Source organism: Equus asinus, chromosome X (assembly GCF_041296235.1).
Source record: "Equus asinus isolate D_3611 breed Donkey chromosome X, EquAss-T2T_v2, whole genome shotgun sequence".
Taxonomy (NCBI): Eukaryota; Metazoa; Chordata; class Mammalia; order Perissodactyla; family Equidae; genus Equus; species Equus asinus.
Window position 1 is genome coordinate 29,933,238 of NC_091820.1, and position 26,763 is coordinate 29,960,000.

A 26,763-nucleotide genomic window follows, 5' to 3' on the forward strand; every position below is an offset into this window, starting at 1 on the left:
CAGAGTGGTTGGGACTTACATTGCATTCTTACTTGTCAGACATTTACATTTATTTGTGACACTGCAGGCTGTCACTAGGGCATGTGCTAGCAGGAAGGGCTAGTGTCAGTTCAAGCCCCTGCACTTGGGCACACAAAATGGATGCCAAAGCAGCAATGTTAGAGCATAGTTTACTAAACTCAACAAGAAGAAACAGAAAAGTCTAGGAGGTCATAACGCTTATTAACACAGTTTTGTACTTCCTGATTTTGATGTGACAGCAAGACATTACATGACAAGATCCAGTCATTAGTTGAATATTTGGAGCAGAGACAAGGTGAAAAAAATAATAAAACGGGTTGTAAAGGTTTAAGGTTTCGTCCATTGAAATCATGCAGGTGAGGCCAAAGAATAGATGACTGTTGTAGATGGATTATGCTAAGAGTTAAACCCTCATCAATATCTAAGGCAGAAGAACCTTGAAAGAAAATCAGAATATTATGGTGTCATGTTGATGGACTAAAATAGAGTGATGTCTAATAAAAAATTACTAAGCTGCGTGATGACAGGTTGCAAGGTAGATTAAGAGCTAGGAAAAATGCATCTAATAATATTACCCATATCCCCGATTCTTAGGTCTTCCCATATCCCCACTCAGACAGGATTAACCCTCCATCCCCTATAATAACATGGGTCTTTTTCTTACAAATTGCTCAGCGGTGTATTTCTTTTCCATTAGGAAAGATTCATTTATGCAAAATGAATAAGTTCCGCACATCTAATGTACAATAATTTGATTATAGGTAATAATATAGTAGTGTATAGTTGACATTTGCTGAGAAGGTAGATCTTAAGTGTCTTCACCTCCCCCTGCCAAAAAATGGTGACTGTGTGATGTGATGGATACGTTACTTAGCTTGATTGTGGTTGTTATTTCACAATGTACACATATATCCAATCAGGTTGTATACCTTAAATATATGCAATTTTTTTTTTGGAGGAAGATTATCCCTGAGCCAACATCTACCCCCAATCCTCCTCTTTTTACTGGGGAAGACTGGCCCTGAGCTAACATCTGCGCCCATCTTCCTCTACTTTATATGTGGGATGCCTACCACAGCATGGCTTGCCCAAGTGGTGCCATGTCCGCACCCAGGATCCAAACCGGCGAACCCCGGGCCGCCGAAGCGGAATGTGCGAACTTAACTGCTGCACCACCAGGCTGGCCGCTGCATACAATTATTAATAGTCAGTTATACCTCAGTAAAGCTGGGACAAAAAAGAAATGAAAACTAAATAAGAATTTTTTAACCTCCCAAATAGGGAAATATGAAAAATCATAACACCCAGTTTTAATGAGGGTCAGGTTGAAAGAGATAATCTTAGGTATTATAATGGGAGTTTGAATTAATAAAAATTTGAAGAGAGAATTTGCAATATGTTTAAAATTTTTAAGAATTGTTTATCCCTTTTGATGCAATGATTTCAGTCTAAGAAATTTGTTATAATAAAATAACCAAAGATATGCACAAATATTTTATATAAGAATGTTCCTTATGTGATTTATTATGTGGAACAATTGAAAATAAAATTTTAATAGTGAATATTCTCTGAATTATAGAAATGTGTATATATTTAGATATATGTATGCATATTTATATCTATATACACACATTTGAATAAGTAAATTATATGTAATTGGTATATCCCAGTGTATTTATATATGTATATGTGTATCTATATCTATGTCTTTTTTGATATATTAAGCCTATTATTTAATGCAAAAATATTAAGGAGTTTCTCTGGGTCATGAAATAATTACTAATTTTCATCTTCTTTGAGCTTTTCAGGAATTTCTCAAATTTCTATAGAGAGCGTTATTGATTTTATAATCAGAAGAAAATTTAATATGTTCAAAGCCTGTAGTTAAACAAAGTTTAATAATTTTCTTGTTCTTATTAATCACCACTAATCCCACTCTAACCAATACATTCATATTCGCTGTACATTTTTAGCAATGTAGAAATCAAATAAACTATCACAACACTGCCTTATGTGATAGTTACAGCAATTACAAATAGGAGGTGTTATTGTCCCTGTGATGGCTGATTTTATGTGTCAACTTGGCTGGTCCATGGTGCCCAGATATTAGGTCAAACATTATTTGGGATGTTTCTGTGAAGGTGATTTTGCATGAGAATTACATTTAGATCTGTGGACTTTGAAGATTTGCCCTCCATAATGTGGGTGGGTCTCATCCAATGAGTTGAAGGTCTTAATATAACAAAGACTGACCTCCCCAGAGCAAGAAGAAATTCTACCAATAGACTGCCTTTGAACTCAAACTGTCGCTCTTCCCTGGACCTGGAGATCCAGGCCGGCTGGCCCAACCTGCACCTTTTGGACTTACCTAGCCAATTATGTGAGCCAATTCCTTAAAATAAATCTCTCTCTGCCTGTCTCTCTTTCTCTCTCTCTCTTTATACACACACGCACACCCCCCTTCTGTTTGTTCGCATTCTCTGGAGAACCCTGACTAATACAGTCCTCATTCCACAGACCACAGATGAGCAGACCGTTTTACTGCTCTTTGCTCTAATGCAGAGTTATGGAGCATTCAGTCTTCTTAGTTATAGAGACACTTTCTCTCCAGAATTATTTTCCCTGTGAGTTCATTGTGGATTAAAGCATTGGAAAAACCCATAAAATATACATGAGCTACCTAGAAGAGGAAACACTTTTCATTTTAAGAACTTTATTTTGAGACGTCACATTTAAACATCATAAAAGTATTTAAAGCACTGACATAGAATTGAAGAAACAGCCAATACAAACGTGAGCAGAGGTTTCCTCAGTAAAAACTAACATCAGTATAAAGTTGGTAACTTATTCTCTGAACATTAATAGTTTTAAGGGAATTAACTAGTGTCTGTAAATTAATAAGCACAAGAGGCAATTCAAAATGTGGAGGTATGTGCGCCCTCAAGAACTTCTCACAGGTGTTTGTAATAAGAACTCACCAGACCTCCTGTCTTTCTCCCTCTCACTATCTGATTGCTCTGAATGTCTCAATTGGTCTCACATCCGCTAATTTGATAAGTGCTGCTTGAAAGCTAAAGTATTAGAATAGTATGGAATACAGGACAGTGTGGTACAAAACAGTGCAGTGCAATAAGAAACGATGCCATGCAATACAATACGGTACAATGCAATACAATGTCATTCAGTGCCTTACGGTAGCATGCAATGCAATGCAGAACAATACACTCTCTCTTGCAGAAGAGAGAGACTGAGAATTCCACTAGTCTGGGCCTCTTATTTCATCGATGAGGCAACTGAGGCCCAGAGACGCTAGTGATTTACCTAAGTAAGTTAATCAAACATAGCAGTTCTTGGAATCTTTAAAACATGACAATACTGATATGAAGATGCATACAGTTAACTGAAACTGGAGGATATCTTAAACTGTAAACTAGCCCAACACTGGAGAATAAAGAATATCCAAGTGAGTATCTGAACAGATGAGAATGAATGGAAAGAACCTGGGTTTGATGCCAGTACAAACCCTGCCACACAGGGCTGTTGTGACAGACCAGGGTTCTGGTTTCAGGATTCGAGAGTGTGACTTTGGACATCACCAGTGGCAGAAACACCTGCTTTTTAAAGAAATATTAGGAATCCAGGTATAAATATCTTTTTCACCACTTGGTCCATATCCCATTCCAGCTTTCTTTGGGCTAAATTGCTAGGATCCTTCTTCACACTCCCAAGAAGCCAGAAATCTCATGAACTGTTCCTGACTTTGTCCTTAGACTAGATTCTTTTTTTTTTTGAAGTATGCTTTTTTTTGGTGAGGAAGATTGGTCCTGAGCTAACATCTGTTGCCAATCTTCCTCTTTTTTTCGCCCCCACAAAGCCCCAGTACATAGTTGTGTGTCCTAGTCGTAGGTCATTCTAGTTCTTCTGTTTGGGATGCCGCCACAGCATGGCTTGATGAGTGGTGCTAGGTCCATGCCTAAGATCCGAACCAGTGAACCCTGGGCCGCCAAAGCAGAGTGCATGAACTTAATCACTTGGCCACAGGGCCGACCCCTAGACTAGATTCTTATGGTACTAGAAATGTACTGTTGTGAATTAAAATACCATGTTTAGACATTTCTACATGCAATATCTGAATGCTTTGACCAATTACAGGGAAAAGATTGGTTTATTTCTTTCGAAGTATTAATCTTTAAATTAACCGTAAAACAGTCTTAAGTTTATTTTTGTGGAGAACTTAATGAGTTACTGGGGCAGGCATAGGGCAGGGAGCTTTTCCAGGGCATTCTCATGGCCATGCAGGATGGCGCTTCTCTTAATCAATCACAAACTGTGATGAAATCAGCTTCTCACCCTCCCCTCAGCTCTTTTAACAAATGAGTCCATCATAAAGAGTTTGAAAATGATATCTGTTCATGTTTCTCATACTTTTATATTAAGTATGGTGTTCTGAAGCCTATATTAAGAAGCGCTATTTTTTCTTTCAGATGATGGTGTTAGCAATTTACGCATCTGGTATTATCTTGAGATCCATAGCTCTCCTGGACCACCTGTAAACGTTATCGAAATAAACTGTTTTGCTCTGGTAAGAGCCCATTAAGTATTCATAGACTCTATATTTTTGCAAACAGAGCTTTTGTTGTACACTTAAATTGCTGTCTATAAAAAATATCCATATTAAATGAGCATATTGGGATAAATTATTCAAATTATGGTATTTTTTTAAATCCAGTAATACCGACTTTAAACGCTTATGGAAAACATCTTTCAGTTCTATGGTGTCTTATAGTGGCTGCCCTGGTGAGCATTCTACCTGCACGTTTCAAGACTTCCCAGGGCAGACTTACCCTTAGCCTCTGTGCTGCCCTCACACACATGATAAAAGCAGGATTGTGCTCTCGAGACTCTCTCAGTCGTGATTCTTCTTGGCTTCCACAGCAGGCCTTTCACTTTGAAACATATTTGGAGCAACTGGCATAGATTTGAGGTTTTAAATAATAATCACTAAGAATGCAATTGTCTCATATGGATTATTAAAGTGTTACTAAATCCATGTCCAGGATTATTTCATAAAGTCAAATATTGAGAGTCTTGGTTTGAAAGAAATAGGAGGACAATATTAATTGCCAATAATCATGTTTTAATCAGATTTAATTTCCTTATTGTTAGTACTAAAATATTTAAATTGATAATAAATAAAGGTTATCTTCATTTTAAATAGGCAGAGAGATTTTTTCATAAAATTGATTATTTCGAATCTTGAACTTTTTCTCCAACAAATAGAAAATAAGAAAAGACGTAAAATACTTTGTCTATAAATCAATTATTTGCCCACCTCATTTCTGGGTAAATGTCCATTGAGGCATAGAAAATGAATGGTTAGACTATTGAAATGCACTCTAGTATAGCTTGGAAAAGCATTTTATTCTAAGTGGAAAATGATTTAATATGATGATGATAAGATCATTTTACTCAATGAAGATGGCCTATTTCCATGACCCTGTTATCACTGTAGAATAAAATCTTTCTTACAGGTTATTTTTAAATGACATAACTTTAATTAGGGAACCACTTGCTGTGGAAAATGATTACTGGATTAACAGTCATCTCTTTATCAGGACACAGGCGAAAAATTTTTTATAAAAGGAGAAATTGGGACCATGCTATCCAAAAAAGGGAAACATTGGCTTCCTTATTAACTATATCTTTAAAATAGGAATAGAAATGAGTAGAAATATGCAACACAAACTAGTAAAAGTAGATGTAATTCTAAAATTACTTATAGACAAACAACTTTTGCATCTTCTCATTAAATGGTGCATAAAGTGCCTCCTTTTTAGAAAGGCTTATTAACTCTTCAAGAAAATACTGATAGAAATTGAGATTTTTTTATAACTCTCAACCTTGAATGGTGAAGATTGTCATGCAGGTTGAGAAACATACACCATCTGGGTATTTTATGTGGATATGTCAGAAGACTGAGCAAAAAGAAGCCACCACCTGTCTCTTTTAATGAACTTTGAATATGTTTTCATTTTTTAAATTAAGATTTGCATATACACTTTCAGGAATACATTCTTTTCGTAAATAATATACTTTCAATTAACAGCCCCTGTCCATTTTCTGTAAAGGACTTGCCCCTCCCCATACAATAAGTTCCATTATTATCGTGTGATCCTAATTCAGTTTATGTTGATTTACTATCAATTTTTAATTTAAACCTCTCCTGGTTTTGGTACTACAGTGGGCTATCTATAACACATCTTGTGTGTGTGTGTATATATATGTATGGATTGATTCTAATTATTATCAATTATATTACTGAATAGTTAACATAGTTGTTTCATAAAGACATTTAAATAATTTTCTCTCAAGGTCTACACAGATGAAAATGCAATTCCTGAGCCCCCATTCCACTGAATAGTTTTACATCATAATATAGGAGCTAAACTTAGCACCGTCATCTGTTAGGTTGCTATGTTTGTCGCAATAGGCAGGGGTTCTTACTAATTAAATGTTCACTTTCAACTGAGGTTGGTGGAGAGAAGGGTAGTCTTTTTCGACTAGTTCTACACACATAGGTTACCAATGACAGGTGATGTTATTGCCACGTTATTAAGTTTTCTGACCTTTCTAATAGTAATTGCCTAAGGTAAAAACTTAGACACTCTTAAACTCTCAGACATGAAGATTTAGTTGGTGAAGATGATATGGATTCTTTTAAATAATCCCATCGAATAAACCTTTGTCCACTTCTTGAAGAAGATACTTTCTGAATACTTTCCAAAGTACACTAAAATTGGTGTCCTCATCTATATATTATTTCCTAATATTTTTGACTGCATTTGGTGTTTTGCCAAACTTTCAAGAAATAGTTTACTTAAATCTCAGATTGTCAGATGTAGCAATGGAGCTTTCAAGATACTAAGCCACCTCTGATTTTCCATCTGCATCTCACCTTTCATTACATTCAACCCAATTTTCATATCTTCCTTAGAGATGAATGAATGGTCAGAATCTCTCTAAAATAGGGTTTGTGTAAGAAATATTTACACCCTTGAGGCACATAAATTTAATTACTTCTTACAGCAGATTCCAAAAATTAGATTATATTCACCATAAACAATAATTGGTTGTTACTAGTTCACTCTCTGTTGGTGTAATTAGAATTTCTCCTGGGAATTTTGACATGTAATAGCTGCTGTTCCATTTTGTTTGAACTCAAAAATCTCTTGTATGTCATATAGTTTGGCTGTGGGAGAATGAGAGTAATCTACTAACTTCCGACTGACACTCAATAATTTCAGTATACAGCAAGGAGCTATAAATATAACAAAACTTAAATGTGTGAGCAAAACTTTATATGCTTTAAGTTTTAGATTAGTCATAGCCTTCATCATATTTGTTCTGTGGTCAGTGACAATTGCATGACCATTTCTTTACTGATTTTTTTCATTCTATAATCAAACTTTGATTACATTCAGTCTATTTTTAATAATCGGAGACTTAGAAATCTCCCCATAAGCAAGTAAGAGAGGAGCGTAGTTAAAAACACTATTAATCCACTTGATGTCAAATATAAAAATATTAATACAGAATAACATATGTGAGTTTGCCAACCATTTTCAGTAAGTTTTTAGTTTAAAATTTTAGCCTCCATAGTAAGAAAAATATATTTTGAAGTACTCATATGTTTTCTTCTTTCCTTCATATTTTATAATCTTTATTTTTCTAGGTGAAAAATCATGTATCTTGGGTGTTGTGTATGATATTGAAATTGTTCTTCCTCATGAAATGTTGTGGTAGCGAAAATTAGCATTCTGCTTTAAATTTATCTTGACAAATTGTGAACAATTCTTAAATAGGAATTTGTTTTAAATATCTCATGGCCTAATTTGTGTTAAATCACAAAATATATTGCCATGCTACATATATATAGATAGAAATTTATATCTATCTATTTATCTATCTATCTAATCTATCTATCTATCTATCATCTGTCTATCTATCTGTTGAACCTATCTTAAACAGTTAAACAAAAGAGTACTTTCTAGGGACCTGTCCCTACAATTAGATATGTTCCTATTCGTCACTGCTTTTCATAGTCCACCCCCAACCATCCCGCAGGTTATGGGAAATGTCTAAATACACGTGAACAGGCCTATAGACTCTACAGGAGTTTCTGGCTTTTTCACAACTCCTCGGTGCCATACCACTCCTAATCTGGCATTAGCACCCACCCGCCTTGATTGCACCTCTGCTTTCTGTATGTCTCAGGTTGGATGATGGAGGATTGGAGATGGGGGTGGGTGGGTGAGGCATTACTTCCGTAGGCACAGTGACATACCAATGGCAGTGACATGCAGATGCAGAGGAATAACAAAAGTGTTTCTAATTTACAGGTGCAAACTTGGTTTCTCTGAGTTCTGAACTGCTGTCACTGGCAGTTTAGGAAAGTTATTAAGACAGATGATAGCTAACACTTCCTCTGAATTATGTGGTATGTTTCAAAATACCTTTTGGTATAGTTTGTTTATTGACTTGGTAAAGTTTTCAAATTGAATAAAATTAAAATTGAAGATTTCCTCAATAATATGCATTACTTTAATATTATTGTGTTTTTTGAACCTCAGAAATAATCTTTTATAATGAACTCATGAGTATCTTCTGGAAGAGGATATGGCGAAAAATACTTCCTACTTGTGCACAGTGAATTGTCATTGGGCCAATTAAGCTTTTATGGGCACACTGGTGAGAGTAGGAAGTCATGAAGTTTTCAGTGCAAATAGTGAATTAATTTTTTCCTGCTCGGAGAATGTGTGAACTGGCATTCAAATGACAAAGTTAACCCACCGTCTTTCTCCCATCTGAGGCTGCCGTCCTTACCCAATAACCTTCATAAAAGAGGCAGCCTGGGTTAACTCAAATTTTTAAACTCTTCCTGAGTCAGATTTTCACATGGTTGCCGTATTATTTAGGTTAAAGTTGTTATTATCCAGAATATCAGACATATTAACAGTCAGATGGATATACAAACAGTAAAGCTTCATATGAATTGCACATTTTGTCCTTTAATGAATATTTGTTGTCTCTTGCATCCCTGGCACTATTCTAGATGCCGAGGAACAGTGCTGAACAATACAAACAAGGCCTCTGTTTGCATGAAGCTAATGTTCTGGTGCAGTTAGACAGAAAACAAAACTAAAATAATTGAAGTGTGATATTTCATGGGAAATTCTTTTCTTGTCCTAGATTTTCAAGTAAAGACACAAACCTGAGAACTATAGATAATTCTATCTCCATGTTATGAAAGGTGTTGCTATGCCATTTGTTTCGGACTCACTAAATGTATTAGTTAGGGTATTTCTAGCTGCTATAACAAATTAACTCCAGAATTTCAATGGCTTAACACAATAAAAGTTTTTTAATAATTGTAACAGTCTGGTGCATTTGTTCCCTATTGGTGGCTGGCATCCTCCATGTTGTGATCCAGGGAGCCAAGCTCCTCCCATCCTTTAGGGACTCAGAGGTTCCTGCATGTAGGTAGAGAAAGAGAAAATGGAGAGAAGAGAATTTCCACTAGTTTCTTAATCATCTTGGCATAGAGGTGACCCATATCACTTTCATTCATATACTATTGGAAAGAACTAGTCAATTGGCTATGCCTGGGTGCCAGAACATTTTGAAAATGTAACCTCTGGCTGGACAGCTGCTTCCCAATGATATCTTCATGCTATGAAGAGGAGCACAGAGTTTTGCTAGAGAGATGGTATTTCTGTCATGTCAAGGGAGATGAGAAATCTTCAGCCTATCACCCACTTCCAGCCTATATATATAATGGCCAGAACACAAAAAGAGTGGGAGTGCCTTCTTTAAAGAATGGAAACTGACAGTTTAGCGTCTATTGGATTTTGGTGCGTTCCTGCTAACAAATTGGACCATGGATGGAGGGAAAATGGCTAGTGAGAGCAGCTGCACTTCCACTGGCATGAGACAAAACCTTTTGGATCAAAGTAGATTCTACTCCGTGGAAGGAGACTGGGCTTGGGCTGCTTTAAAAGGATCTGCCTCAAGATACATTCTGCTAGAGTGAGAAGAACCCAGGAGAAAGAGTCTCCATGGGGTAATGCTCGAAAGAGGAAGAGAGAAGGAAACTGGAAGGTCAACTGGAGAAGATCAGCCAGCACCAATTAAGTAAATGACCTTTGTTCCTTTACCTCTCATCCTATCTACATCCTGTAACCTGAAGGGCCGTATTAGCACAGTGATTGCAGGAGGAGAGGAAGTTAGAGCAGGGGATTGAAAAGAGCAGGTCGTGTCCACCTTCCTCCTCTCTAGCCATCTGAAAAATTACTAGAAGTCCTGGGGCTGGGGCTGGGGTACCAGGGACGGAAGATCAGGAAAAGCATTCATTGTATGTGAGATGAAAGTGTTGGTTTCGCACTTCTTTAAATATCTGAAAATGAGGCTTCCAAGCACCGAGAACCATACTAATAAAACAACGGGATGGAGAACGGGAGATGTTGCCTGGTTTCAAGAGCAGTAGTGGGAGAGAAACTGTTTTCACATTACACTCCACCAAGTTTAGTCCATCCAGTGTACCCATTACCCTGACAATAAATGACCAAGATAAATTTAGACTGGTAATTCTACGAGCAAAAAACAGTCCAAGGTGATGTTGAGGGTGCTATGAAGACTGGGGTGGTGCACCCGGGTAGAGCAACTAACAAATGCACAAACCCTCAGGACAGAATGAGCTTGGTGGGAAGAGACCCAGCAGGAAGGAGCCCAGGCATTCCGCGAACAGACAAAAGGCTTATGAGGCTGGAGTCTGGACAGAAATGGTAGAGGACTGACTTGTGATTACAGGTGTCGGCAGGACGACATCTTGTAGGACCTCAAAGGGCAAAATGAGAGATTTTATTCCATGTGCAATTAGAAGTCACTAGAGAGTGCAAAGAGAGAATGACCTGCTCTAATTTATATTTTTAAATCTTTCAAAATTTTTTCTATTTTAAGAAAATAAACATATAAATTATATTTCAATGCTAAAAATGTTTTAGATTTGTTTGAAAATGAATGTAAGTATTCAAATTTCCTCTTAAAAGTTTTATAACTTGCAAAATTCAATGTATCTGTACATATTTTAAAATAGTATTCCAATCTTATCTGAGTATTTGAATTTTTTTCAATATTCTAAATTTTAGAGTCTTATGAATGTCCTCATGCTTTAAAATCTTTACCTATAGTCCACAGAATTAAATATATATTTTAATCCTTTTACAAAGGATTGCGAGAAATTGAAGTAATTTCTTTAAACAGTCGTTATGTTAGGTAAAAATTCTTTAAGTACAATCAAGAGAAAAATACTGGATCCCTTATAAAGGAATGCTCTCTATCATTGAAGCTAAAAGGGGCCACGTGAAGATGAAAGACAGCTTTTGAGGTCAGCGTATAGTCATTACTATTTTACTTGTTTCCGAAAAAAGAAATGAGTCAAAATAGATTTATATTTAAGTCTAAACATAAGTTAGCCTTAAAGAACCACTCATCAAAGTGGAGAAATATGCTCTTGGCAAGACATATACTAGTCAAATATTTTTAAACCTTTTTGATATATAAAATATTCACAGAAATTTCACCTGACTTTGTACTTCCAGTTGAGTAAAAGTTATTTATCATAAAGTGGAATGGGGTGGCAGGATACTTTAGACAACAAGATTATTAACCATTTCTGTAGATAAATACCTGTTTTATTTTGTGTGTTATTTGCTCAAAATAGTTATGCATTTCTGGATTGTATAAATAACACAAAGGAGGTGTTCCAAGAATAAACCTACAAATTTTGATCATCTCATAAATGATGAATGACAAAAATTTCTTCTCTTTAACTTATTGAATGCATCAAATACTTAAAGAAATATCTAATTTTTTGGCCTTAAGAAATATAGATAGTTAGAAAATTAATCTTGTCCAAATTAATTTTGACAGTATTCTGGCACATGGATATTTAATAGAAATTACTCATATAATACCATCTTTTAATGATGTCATTTAGAGATTTTTATCTATTTAAACATGGAAGAAAATAGCATTCAAACCATAATGAAAGTTAGATTTTATTTTTATAATATTTTAGTGAAATTTGACATATGTTTTACCATACTAGGAATACAGAACAGTTAATTGGAAACTTAAAGCTTTTTACAGTAATGAAACATTCATTTCTTTTGAGTCTATTACTATTTTTGAGAAAGAATTAAATTACAGGGATTCTCCAGAAATTACAGTACTAGTTAGTGCCGGTAACGCTTAACTAAATGATTATTGTCTGAAAGGCTGCTCGGTGAAGGATGTTGAATGGGCATCCAGCACTACTGAATAAGAGTGAGATGACCAGGTAGTGATGGTTGCCAGGATGTGGCAAGGAGGAGCTGTGACCCAAGTGTCATCCTCATTTCCTTCTTTTAAGATTCAGTCAACCACAGAATGTCATGACACGTTTCTAACACGAGGGCATGCTTCTGTTATATGGCTTGTGGTTCACAGAGCAAACAGTAGATTTAAAGTGGTTTTGTTTTCTGTGTTCAAAGTTTCTATGTGATAAAATGTAAAGCAATTCAATATTTCAGTACTTTATTCCTCTTTAGACCAAAGTTTTTTTAATGTACAGTTTTCAAAATGTGAGTGGGTCAAAATGAGCATTATTTTTTTAAGACATAGAATAAAACAGAATAGGAAATATCAGAGAACATGATAGGTGGTAAGAGTAGGGACTGTTTTGTGAAGGTTTTTTTTTCAGTGGTATGTGTATATGGTCAGGATCATGATGTAAAATGAATTACTCTGGGTTGCAGTTAAAACATTTTGAAAATCAGTAGTTTAGAGCCTGGCATTTTTGCCTCTGCAAAGAAGCTTAAACTGACACTGACCTTCTCTGAAAAATATCTGAGTAATAGACAAGACAAACATCTAATCCAAAATGTCTCATTTCAATTTTCTGTCTAAAGACCTAGGCAAAGTTTCTAGGCCAATATATCCTTATTGATATTTGTTATCCTGGCATATTCCTTTGGCTTAGTTGATTTGTTTGATCCTTAGAAACTTCTTAGGAGGCTAAGTTCTATGACAGTCTTATAAAACATGTTAGGTTGCCTAGAAATAGTAGATTCTGTGACATTAATACCATGGTTGGATTTTTTTGCATTTTATGTTTTTACTTCTTTATAATTATGAGCATTGGATACTTTACTCTAGGAATTTAAATACCCATTTATTTTAGGAATCCATGATCCTAATATCTCCTGAAACTGTTCTAGATGGCCATTTTTTGTTGCATTTATAATTAAATCTGATTTGTAATAAATATCTACACTAATCTAGCTGTACACTTGTACATATCCTTGATTTCCATCTTTCCTTGCCTGATCTTGTTCACCACGCTAAATGCTATTTCCATTCCCTTAAAATGTAGCATTTATCCAGTCATTTATTTTTGTAGAGGTAATCAAGCAAATGTTTATTCCATGGACAAAGCTGTAATGTCTATCTTGAAGATAAATTTTGTGAATAACTCTCTCCCCATCACCACCTGTCCCCATCAACTTGTTATCAAGGATTTTTTGGTCACTCCTGTAATGTGATTTGATAAATTTCAAAATAGAGCTCCATGTCCTAAAGTACATCTGTTACCAAGTTTTCAATTATGATGGAAATGTTCAACATCCTCCATTTTGTTAGGTTAAGGCATTATAGACAACTGGTCTTTGTTAAGATTGAGATATGTCTTGTCTATTAATCACCTTTAAGACATTTGCTTCAATTAATGGCTTTTACTTTAGTGAAAATCATAGCTGTCATGGGATGAAATATAAGTTATTAGCCAGAATGGGTTAGAATGAGGATCAGGAAATGTCTTGGAACTTGAAGAGTGCCTTCCAGGGCTGAGTGGATGTAGCTAGGGGGGCAGGACAGGAGAAACCAGAACAGAAGGAAGGAATCTAAACAGGAAGGTAGTCGTATCATCGGTATAATTTGAATTGTTAGTTCAGATTGTCCCTACCACTTGATGCTAATGTACAGAGCTACCTAAAGTGCATCTTCTGGATCAGCAACAGAAGCCACAACTTTTTAGAAATAATGATTTCAGCCCCCATCCAAGATCTACTGAATCAGAATCTTTGGGGCAAGGGGCCAGTAATCTGTGTTTGAGCAACCTCTACAGGTGATTCTTATGCATGTGAAAGTTTGAGTGCCACAGCTAAAGGAAACATTGGCAAATGGACCTCACAGTCATAATGGTACTGAAGAAAAATGTATTTTAAAAGTAAATTTACAGTTTCCTTAGCATTTAGCTAGATGGATCTCTTGAAGTACTTGTTGAAAAAAAATAGTGTTAGCATTTACCAAGAGTAATCGAGGAAAATATGTAAAAGATTAAAAGCAAGTGAGATAGCATGCGGAAGTGAATCAAGGAGAAAAAGAAAACAAATGGCCTTAAATTGTACAAAAGTTCTCTTTGCGTTTGCTTCTCTAGGACGATGACTCTATGCTGACACTAAGAGCTGATTATATATTTGTTCTGTAATTCTAGGAGGGTGTTTGCATTGAAATACCTCTCTTTAATCCAAAAGAGCAGCTTGTTCACTTAGATGTGCTATTATCGAGTGCTGCCTTCAGTGGACTCAAGGAATTTGTACTGTATCCATTACAATGCCTCAAGTATGTGGTACGGTATTCTCCAGCAGCTACAGGCCATAAAGATGAAAGGTACAGTTTGAGTGTGGCATTATATTTCATTGTTGATCCTTTGAAATTAAGATTTTAAAATTGTTACTTCTTTGCATGCTATATTCATTCAGATTACACTTGCTCATAGTTTTGGCTTTCCTTAATACCATTCATAAAATGTACTAATTTAGAGTTACCATTGTTTTCTTCAGTGGAAAATATAATGTATTGGAATATCAAATTAAATAATTCCTAAATTGCTCCTTATATACCCTCTTTCATTTCACTTTTCACTAAGCAGATTTTTCTAGGTGCAAACATTGAACCAAATGAAAATAATTCCACAAGGACTAGGAGTTGAACTTTCAACTTTTTTGATGAAAATTTATTTATATTTTATATTCTCAATTAAATGCAAATCATCCACTTGGAGGACCTAGAGAAAATTAAGGGCATTATACCATGCTGAATACATACAGACATATATACAGACATATCACAAACACACACCCATATACACATATATATTAGCAATGTAATGACAAGTGTTTTTATAGCACGATAATTATGAAAAACTTTTTTTGCACTATATATTCACGTACATGCACAAACACATAACCTGTATGTTCATGACTAACACAATTAGTTTATGGTAAAATAATCAACTATAGTTGTTTTAAAGGTAATATTTGTTATAGTTTTAAAGACTAGTATTGAAATGTACAATGCATTCCATTATTCCATTAAAATGGCCTTTTGCTAGTTTATGTGCTCTTTGAGAGTTAGAATAATTCTTATTTTAATGAATGATGACTAAATGAATATATTTGTGAAATTTTTAAAAGATAAAAATTTTTGTAATGTAAAGCATGAAAATGAGAACACAATGCATTATAAAAGACACTATTTAGATAGATTACCATTAGAAATGTGGGCTAGTCTCCTCTCCCCAGTGTGACCGCAAAGGCTTTGTGAATGTAGACTGAATTCTGAATTTTCTTTATCAGCATATCTGAAAAGACATAATTTTGGCCAATACTTACTACTGCTTACTCTATTCTCTAAGTCGCTGGGGTGTGTGTTTTACAAGATACAGACATAAAATTCTCAAAGTTACCATAAGAGGTAGGAGTGATTGCTCCCGTTTTATAAATGATGAAATTGAAGCTCAAAAAGTTAGGTGACTTGTTCAAGGTTGTGCAAATAAAAGATAACAGAGCTGGGATACCAGCCCAGTTATACTTTAGACTGTGACACTCTCTCACTGTCTTCCCCAAAGGTGAGCACATACTGATAATAAAGGAAGCTCTCCAGAGCTGCATGTTACTTGATAGCCTTCACATGAAAATATAAACATGTTCAATTCAACAAACTAAATTTGATTCAATCACAGCTTAAAAGCAGGACTTTCCTTTTTTTTTCTTTTTTTGGTGGGAAAGACTGACTCTGAGCTAGCATCTGTTGCCAATCTTCCCCCTTTTTTTCTCTCCAAAGCCCCAGTACATAGTTGTATTTTCCTAGTCGTTAGTCCTGCTAGTTCTTCTATGTGAGCCAACACCACAGCATGGCTGCTAACAGACAGACGAGTGGTGTGGTTCTGCACCCGGGAACTGAACCTGGGCACTGAAGTGGAGCACACTGAACTTTAATCACTAGACCATCAGGCCTGGCTCAGGACTTTTCTTGTTGTAGCTCCTGCAAGACATTTGAATTACTGGTGTTTAAACATTTTTCATTGATTGAACAGGCATTTGTTAAACAGATATTACTGATGACACTGTTTTTCTTGAATAAGTGATTTTTCTCACTAAAAATGGAAAATTTAAAAATATATCTAAAACGAGAGTAGAATGTATCACAGAGCAGTTGTGAAATATTGTATTTAAAGTTGTATAGGATTTTTTTCTGTCAACTTATTGTACAAACTAAAACCACTGACAAGATTTTGTATATTTCTTTCCACCAGCATTGTTTTTCAACCTGATTTTGCTCTAGAGTTCTGGTACTTAGTGAAATTAACTATTGAATTACCAAAACCAACCACACTTCCCGAAATACAATGTGACCTTGGAAAGTAAGTTCTATTTAATAGATAAAATTATTTCATGGAAGAAAAAAAAGCTTATCTGAAAGAGTATTGTTATAATGCATTTAATCTTTTTTAATGACATCAATATATTTTTAGTAGTTGATTTTCTTTTCCAGGGAAGGTTTGATATTTAAACTATCCTGTGGAAAACTTATGTGAAAGAAAAACAAGCCAGGACTTAGTAAGGGAAGGCTTTTATTTATTATTGCAAGGGAGGGAAAAGGACTATCTCTACTTGCTCTTCAGAAATCGACAAGCGTCTTGAAATCAAACAAGAAAAGCTTTTTCTTTTATACAGTAAAGGAGGGGCAAGCAGAGATAAGCAGAATCTTTAGAGGGAACGTTGGACAAGGAAGGGAAAATCACCCATGGGGACTGATAGGAAAAGGATCTCACTGTGGTGAGCTGATTTCCGGGAGAAGCCGAAAAGGGAGGTATGTTCCACTTTTTTTGTGCTTGCTCAGGTTTGGGGACAAGCAGAGTTCAGGGGCCTGTGGGAAAGATAGAAGGCTGACTAAAGTTTGGTCAAGGCAAAGCAGAGGGTAAACAATGGGCAATTGGGAATACTTGGTCACTTGGTTAATACCGTGTGCCCTTGAGATATGACCATTTTTACTTAGGTGGTTGAGTTCCTATTGCCTGTCTGGCACAAGTTTGGTGCTGGTACACAGGGATAACCAAGTCACAATTTCTGCTTTTAAAGACGATATGCACTAGTGGGCAAATCCTTGCCTTTTTGTTAATTTCTCTCCCTTAGCACACCAAAAGAGGATTGAATTCTCCCAGTGCTACATCTTGAGCCAAAACATCACTGCAAGTGATTTATTAAGGAAGTGATCCAAGTAAGAAAAATCAGTAAGAGAATAGGGGACGCAGGATAAGAAAAGGAGGACACTAAGCAAGGGGTGTGATTGCAGGTACAGCCTCAGAGTTTATCTGGTCCAACAGAGAGCTCTGGTGCATAAGTGACATCTCAGAGTTTGTCTTGTCTGGGCACAAAGACGCTAGGCTTTTGAACTCCCATACTAGTCACATAAGCTTCCTCGGGATGAGATATAAACTCCCAGGCATATCTGCTGTCTGTAGGGTTGAGGAGGCTCCAGGAACCAAAGGCAATCATCTGAAGGTCTCAGATGGAAGATGAACAGCAAGCATGTGGAAGTTGGGGGATGGGGGCAGAGAGCTGGTAAAAATCTTCTAGGGCACTGGATCGGACACCAGCAGTGTCTGCTACAAGTTATTAACAAACTTATTTCTAGTTTTATTTTATATGTTTTAAAAATATATTAATAGATGAAAACTATAATGTATATGTGTATAAAATTATTAAGAGATGTGAGACCGTTATGTGAACATATTTGGCTCAACTAGTTTTATAATCATGGTTTTTTCATTCACTAAAAGATGCTAGCCTTCTTTTTTTCTTTTTAAGTTCTCGTTATTTTTGAACATGTTTTTCTAAAACTTAATTTCTTTTTATCTGTCATACTGTTGTATAATTAAAAGTCACATAATATTAAAAGATGTTTCACAGTAACTATTTTTTTAGCCAGCTTCATCCTGGATCCTTATCTTCTTTGAAAGTTTGCATGACCTGTAATTGTACCCAGTGTCTTTAAAACTTTTAACAATATATATTGGTGTGGCTCTATTTTCATAAATTTTTCTGGGTAGTTGGGGTCTCTTTCAATATGAAAACACATGACTTTCAGTTTCTGGAAATCTTGAATTATGCCATCTCTCTATTGTCTCTCTTCTCTTGTCCTGTAACATTTATGTTTTGGATTTAGAACTTGAGAGCTAATACTTTAATTTTCTTACTTTTTTGGCCTTTCCGCTCAGAATTTGTGTATGTTTTGTTTTCATTCTTTCCTATTTCATTGTTTCTCCAACGCTTGTTTTACTCATAATTATGTGTGAGGCTCTAAAGTGGTAGTTAGGCCTTATTGACCCATTCATGTTATTCTATGTGCCATTCTTCATTTATTTTCTTTGCTGCAAAAACCATTCCTTTTTATTGCTGATGGACTTGTTTTTTTCCTAAGTTTGGTATATCATGAAAAATATTGTCTATAACATTGTATGTGCCTTTGCTGCACATTTGTTCTCATTTCTATTGGTATAAACACAGAAAGGCAATATCATTTCAATTTAGTGGATAATGACAAAGAGTTCGAAATTCGTTGTACCTGTTTACACTCCCACCAGCTAATTATGAATTGTCATTGCTTCAAGTCTTCGAGAACATGGGCATTGTAAGACTAATTTTAGCCATTCTGGTGTGTGTGAAGTGGTACCTCAATGTACTTTTAATTTGCGTTTCCCTCATGACTAATGAGGTTGAGTACCTTGTCATCTATTTGTAGACCATTTTGATATAGTCTTTTTTGAAGTGCCTGTTCACGTCCCTTGACCATTTTCCTATTACTTTGTCTATATTTTCCTTTATAACTTATAGGTCTTTATACATTTTGTATACAAACCTTGTGGGATTTATATGTTGCAAATACCTTTTCTTAGACTGTGTTTGCTTTTCAATCTCTTAATGGAGTCTTTTGATGAAAATAAATTATTAACTTTAATGTAGGTTAATTTATCAACCTTTTTGTTTTGTCCGGTTCTTCCATACTCCAAGGTCATTAAGAACTTCTGTGTCATTTCCAGAAAAATGTATTGTCTACACCTCTCATATTCAGATCTACAGTCTATCTGGAATTGATATCTGTATGTGATGTGCGAGAAACATCAGTTAGGAGGTCATTACACTAATTCAGGGCCAACATGATAGCAGCTTGAACCAGAATGTTGACAGTGAGGGTTGTGAGAAGTGTCCGATTCATGGTGTATTTTTGAAAGTAGAGCTAATGAGCTTTGCTGACGAATAATGTTTGAGGTGTGAGGAAAACAGAAGGGCATGGATGACACTAAGGGTTTTGGCCTCAGTATTTGGAACAAAAGATTTGACATTAACTGAGACAGAGAAGACTACAAGAAGAGCTGGTTTGAGGGTAGATATTTGGAGCTCAGTTTTGGTTCCTGTTAGACATCTGAATGATGAGTAGGAAGTTTATTAAAAAGCCTGGAGTGCAGTAGAAACACTCATGTTGGAGATACATGTTTAGTTGTTTCCAGGTTTGTACTGAGGATAAGCAGAGTAGAGTAAGAGTTAGGACTGTGCCCTTGCACTTCCAAGTCAGAGACAGTGTTCCTATCATGTATGATTTACCCTACCAGTTATTATGATGAATCTCAGAATGATAGATGAGTCACTTAATAATAATTGGTAACATAAAATTAACTGAATTAAGTAACTCCAAGAACTTCTACATATTAGAAGCAATTTTTGGTTTATGCATTTTACGGTAAGTGCATTCTTCCCAGTGGTTCATGATATTTTCTTATCACCAGCATTCTGCACAATGTTTTTTAAATGTCTTTTTATTTTTAAAGAGTTTGACTCATAAAAAGTTGAAAAAGCGATACAGAGTTCCCATAGATCCTTCACCCTGGAATCCTACTTGGTTCACATTAAAATTAGTTTGTTTTTCATTGATTTGGCAGGTAATATTATTTTAATTTTCCCTTGTTATTCTCTATTAACAAGTTTGAAACAGTCTCAGTGAAAAAATATTTTACCATGACTATTGAGAAACATAGAACCCAAAGAGAAAGTGGTAACATTTTAAACATGTAAGAAATTTAATCTTGCACCTAAATAAGATGTGCATCGACAACTCTCAGTATATGCATTTACCATCTACAAATTTCGTTTCTAATTATCAGCAAAACTAGCAATTAAAGAAAAGATCTATTAGATTCAATTCAATTCAAAAACGTTTTCTTGATGAACAGTGAATCAAGCACCTCTTTGGTTTTTATATTTTGCTCGTTGGTCCACTGGCAATCACAAGCTACACACAGCTCTCTTGCTTTCTGCACCTCTGCTCATTTCGAATGTCATTAAGTTATATTAATCCTTTGCAATGAAATCTATTGTAATTCCCACAAAACTTACACTGTTTTTTATAGTGAAAATATAATAGGATTCTATTTACGTTGTAATTGTGAATGCTATAAGCATACATTTCGGACCAAATATATTCTACTTTCTGCTTGTATGACTTTGACTTTTTTAGATTCACGTATTAGTGAGGTCACACAGTATTTGTCTTTGTCTGACTTATTTCACTTAGCATAATGTTCTCAAGGTTCATCCATGTTGTCATAAATGTTAAGATTTCCTTATTTTTTATGGCTGAATTATATATCTCTCTCTGTCTATCTATATAATGGATAATATAGATAAGTGGATTATCTGCTAGATAGATAGAGATATATAATGAAATATTATGAACATGGGAGTGCAGATACATTTTTAAGATACTGATTTCATTTCCTTTGGCTATATACCCAGAAGTGGGATTGCTGAGTCATATAGTAGTTCTATTTTTAATTTTTTGAGCTACCTCCATACTGCTTTCCATAGTGGCTACACCAATCTACATTCCTTCAACAGTGTACCAGTGCTTCCTTTTCTCCACATCCTCACCAACACATGTTATCTTTTTTTTTTTTTTTTTAAATAATAGCCACCCTAACAGATGGGAGGTAAAATCTCAGTGTGGCTTTGATTTATATTTCTGCAATGACAATTTTGATGCTGTGTGCCAAAAGTCATTAAAAACGATGGTAGAATGGATGGACCTTAAGGGTATTACACTAAGCGAGATAAGTCAGAGGGCAAAAGTCAAATACCATATGACATCACTCATAAATAGAAGATAAAAACAACAAACAAACACATAGAGACAGAGTTTGGATTGGTGGTTACCAGAGGGGAAGGGGGAAGGGAGGAGGGCGAAAGGGGTGATTAGGCACATGTGTGTGGTGACGGATTGTAATTAGTCTTTGGTGATGACCCTGTTTCCAAATAACGTCACATCCTGAGGTCTTGGGAGTTAGGACTTCATTATATCTTTTTTGGGGATGCAATTCAACCCATAACAGTCATCAAGTTTTTAAAATTATCATTGAGCAAATTTAAGAAAAAGTTTACTAGCTTTGTTTTTCCTTCCAGGTGTGTCACTCAGATAATTCCTTTGGTTAATCCTACGCACGAAACCTTAGAATTGCAAGCAACAAACAGTAATCCTGATAATTTTGTCCTGGATTTTAAAAGATCACCAGTAAGTATATTCAGAAAGCCAAGTAACCTACCACTACTACAGCATTGTCCAGTTCTCATTCTGGGACAACATGGAGTATTAGCATTTGAATTATTAATAAGGTTTCAAATGCCTAAAATTAAAAAATAAAATTTATATATATATCCCCAATTTTAATTTATCCAAAAAACCAATATCATATTCATATAAATTTTTGAAATTGTGTATGCTAGATTCATGCTCATTATTATTGAGTTCTACATAAACTGATTGTACTTTATTTCTGACCATTTTGCTAATTAGTTTTCGCAGTAGTCTCCCAGTAATTTGATTTTGACTCAGCAGTCACTCTATGTTTCCAGGGTCCCAAGAGGCCAGTTCTTTTCTAGCCTTCCATGAGTTCCTACCCACCGCCCCCTCCCCCACTTCCAGGCAGTACTGACAGCTCTGCCCCTCTCTCCTTTTTCTGCCTCATTTTCTCATTCCTTGGTCCCTGGCAGAGACTAGAGCCAGTCAATGGGCCTCAATCACTTTCCCCTCCCCTAAGTAACAAAACAAGATCTAAAGGTTTATCGTGACTATCTATGTTTCCAAAACATATGATACCAAATATGTGCAGTGAATGCCAAAGTCATGCTTTCAGGTAAACTTCAAAAGGATAATTGCAATAGATCGTTTTCTTCAGATGACCTCACAGTACATCGTGAAGCCCTATTAAGTAGATATGGTATTTAAATAAAAGTCTTTACTATTTGCTGTTTAGTGGTCATTTAACAAATCTACAATGTGATCTCTTTATTTATACTTTAATACCTGTCTCTTGTCAATCACTGGTTGCCAACTAATAATATCATGATATAAAATTAGTTCTTAACTGCCATAATATGTCAAATTAGCTATCACTAAGTATTATATTGCTAAAATTGGTGTATATAGTTTAATCTTAGAAAAAATATATTAAAATGTACATACATGTTTGTATTAACACTATATTTTTCACAATTTAAATGGAATATGATGTTCAGGCTATAGTTTACATATAACTGAAATTACTCAGTAGAAAGTGGTGTTTTCATATCCTTTGAATCACTACTGTTAGAGAAGAATGTAAACTGTGATCCAAGAGAAAACAAATGTAGTAAATTTATTACACACGCCACCTTACGTTACATAATGAAGAATATAGACTCTGCATTATTTCCAACCATCGCTTTCTAGTCTGTTCATTCTTTTATATACTTATCAAATATTTTTGAGCACTGAATATGCAATTAACTTTAATATTAGGAAAAACTCAAAAATAAATTTATAGTTGAGAAAAATACTATTATATATAGGACAAATAGGAGCACACATTAATGGTAATGATAATAAATGGAAAGTATAAATAGGTCCAATTTTGCTCGTGGTTTTGTTGCATAGTATTCATGTTTAAATAAGTAAAGACTTTAAAATATTGACAATTACCCATAAATTCTTCAATAAGTAAGCATAGATTGGTTATCAAGGCAAATAGTGATATAAAAAACTCACTTCCCTCCGACTATATCTTATGAAAAATTTCAAAAAGATACAGAAATTGAACGAAAAATACAATGCAGAAACTTATACCTTCTATCTTGGTTCTTATATTAACAATTTGCCACATTTTTCTCTCTTTCTCCTCTCTTACAATTCTTAGTGTTTAATTTGAAGGTAAATTGTAGGTATGATATTTCAACACTAAATACTTCAGATTATGTTTCTTAAAGTATATTAATTTCCTACATCATCTAGTATCCTGTCCAGATTAAAGTTTACTCAATTGTCACAAGATTATCTTTCCCTTTTGAACTAGGATCCAGTGTAAGCATACACATTGGAATTGGTTATCATAATGATGCTTGGAATGAAATTTTTTTAAGTTTCAAAAAGGCCCTATATTTAACATATTACATATATATATATATATCCCATTACACTAAACCAGTAGGTTTGCTATAGTTCAATTCCAACCAATGGTGTTTATCTTTCTTTCCTTGAAACCATGGGAGATGCATTTTTCAGTGAATTTTAGGTGGAAATAAAGGAATTTTATTGAGTTACCGCTTGGTTATATAAACTACCTCAATCTTTACCACATGACTGACATATATTTATATAAGAGGAATTTGAGGCCAGAGAGGCTAAAATACTTAAACCGTATGGTTAGTAAGTGGTAGGACTGGATTAAAATCCAAGTTAATGTAGTATTATATGATTTTTTCCAATGAAATAGATGATTTCTGTCATGTATATACATAAATAGAACTTTTTTGTGATGTTTGCTATATTGAAAGAATATATGAAATGCAACTATTCTTATTATTTTGCTAAAGTTGATACTAAAATTAATTTAAACTCCTTCAGTGTGCATTAACTGATAACGTTGAAGCATTCGAGGAATCAGAGGGGGAGCCAGCCTGAGATAAAAATATTTGCTGTAGATAAACCACACATACATATAATGAGGAGGTGACTCTGTTCTAAATATAACATTGTTTGTACTTGTATTTCATGGTTATTATCAGAGTTTATTGAGCGCCCAGTGCTATATTCTACCAGGATTGAATGATGCTGCTAAATTGCAGTTTTACTTTTTCAAAAGTTACCTGGCAAAATACATTAGCAAAAAAATAATTAGCTCCCTTTTCAGACATGTGCCACTCATCCTATCATTCTATAAGTCTTGATATTAAATATTATATTATTCACAGTGTAGAATTTTGATTACATGAGATACTCAAGCCCTCATTGTATTATGAGAGAGTTGCTGGCTTTTTTCACAATCCCTAAAGAGGGAGCTCAAACTACTACTGTTCAGACTCGAGTTATTGCAGCAGGTCACACCTTGAGTGTGTGTGTGATACGACAAAGAGGAAAACTTCACTGTATACTAAAGAAGCATGTCTTACATCTACGTTTAAAATCAGTTCATTTCTTTTGACATTGCAGGACTACAAGTTAGGTTCCCAGTGGTTTGATATGTATCTTGGGGTGGACAATAAACTACAGGTTCTTAAATAAAACTCATGTTTATATTATTGGGGGTTCTAACTCAGCTTAAAAAACTAATCCTGATTTCCTTTTATAGAGCGAGTAACTCCATGTGGTCATTGTCTGGGGGAAGAACATGGCTGAGCACTACTAAACTCTGTTTATCATGAGCTGTTTTATCAGTATTCGCCAAGCAGGCGTACTGAGAATGGATAATGTGTACAAGGCAACGCATTAATCACGTGAACATCAACCTGGCATATACTCAGCACACAAAGATGCTGACTCAACAAAAGTATTAATTTTTGATTCTTTTTTTTCTTCTTTCTGAATTTGCATAGCTGATCGTACCTCCTCACACCACCAAAGAGGTATCTGTTCACTTTTGTCCTTCTGCACTTGGAAGAGTTGGTCATGAAGCTTCTATTGTCTTCCACTGTGCTCAGGTATGATAGAGTATTCTTGGACCAAGTTAACTGAAGTTCAAAGTCAATAAATAAGTAAATAAGTCATCCCGTTGACATCTTTTGCAAGCAAAACAAGTTCACTGTAAATTATTAATTAAACGAACTTTTGAAAATAGGGTATACTTTATGTATGTTCAGGCATCTAAAGAAGGCGTTTGCTTGAATGAAGGAGAATATACATTCAGATTTAAAATACAGGTATTTTAATGTAAATACAAAATCGTTGGCATTTATGTTAATTTTCTGACTTGCGTTTTACTATTCAATTTTCACAAACTTAAATATAAAACTGTAGAAGATATGATCTTGCAAATATTGTGGGTTTTTTCACTGTATTTCATCTGTACAGTGTTCCGGAATAATGATGATTTTTAGAAACTACAATAATCATTTTTTAAGCATCTCCAAACTTGCTACCTGCCATTCTAAGAATTATTTCTATTCATTGTCACCACAGTCCTATAGTAGAAGTGTTATCAACCCCATTTTATGGGTCAGAAATATAAGAAACTCGGAAATTAAGATCAGGCAGCTAGTAAAAGATTGAACCCACACCTGAACCCAGAACATCTGGCTTCAACCCGTCTTCATGACTGTTTTGACAGCTATCTACAGATTGCCAAGTGATTATAACTTACTGCAAATAAAAATTTTACATAACTTTTTACATTTATTATTTTGTACTTCTTCAAGTGTTGATCAGGGGAGGAAAGTAAATGGAGGCACGTACTTTATATCCTGGGGGAAACCAAGTAGCTTACAAAACCCTGTCATCTGAGATGCAGTGGAATCAAATATAATATGTGGAATTAACCTTTAGAAAAGAATTTTTGAGGCCATTAAATTTCCTGCATAATTACTGACTTATACATGACCTGAGGCAAATACTGTGGAAGTATGCTTGACTCTCAAAATTATTAAAGAAAATAAACAGTAATCATTCTCATCCAGAAGGGAAATATAGTGGAGATTATTTTCTTTTACAAAAATAATTTTAAAAAGGCATATCTTTTAAATCATTGCTTCATAGCAGGGTTAGCCCATTCAGCTTACCTAATTATTGGGGACGATTTAGTTCCTTGCATTTCTGGTGGAAATGATATCTACTCAAGGATAGTCTAGCACATCAGCAGGGCAATACATCCTAATAGCTTTAGAAAATCCCAGCCTAGAAGTTGAACTTGAAATTCTTTATTAAACAAAAGACCTCAAAGAAGTAAGTAAGCAACTGAAACTTTTTGTAAAATCAGTTTAACACTAGTGGTTGATTTCAGTCACT

The 26,763-nt window shown here is 34.9% G+C and overlaps 1 protein-coding gene across 1 annotated transcript in view; it reads left to right on the top strand.

The window, feature by feature from the left end:
- The window catches only part of CFAP47 (cilia and flagella associated protein 47), a 423,199-nt gene that overhangs the window by 314,551 nt on the left and 81,885 nt on the right, over positions 1 to 26,763 (top strand). Inside the window, exons 51-55 of the mRNA XM_070502678.1 lie at positions 4,506 to 4,603; positions 14,612 to 14,787; positions 16,715 to 16,822; positions 21,915 to 22,023; positions 25,359 to 25,463. Coding sequence (XP_070358779.1) covers positions 4,506 to 4,603; positions 14,612 to 14,787; positions 16,715 to 16,822; positions 21,915 to 22,023; positions 25,359 to 25,463 — 596 coding nt within the window. The remainder of the gene's footprint in view (positions 1 to 4,505; positions 4,604 to 14,611; positions 14,788 to 16,714; positions 16,823 to 21,914; positions 22,024 to 25,358; positions 25,464 to 26,763) is intronic.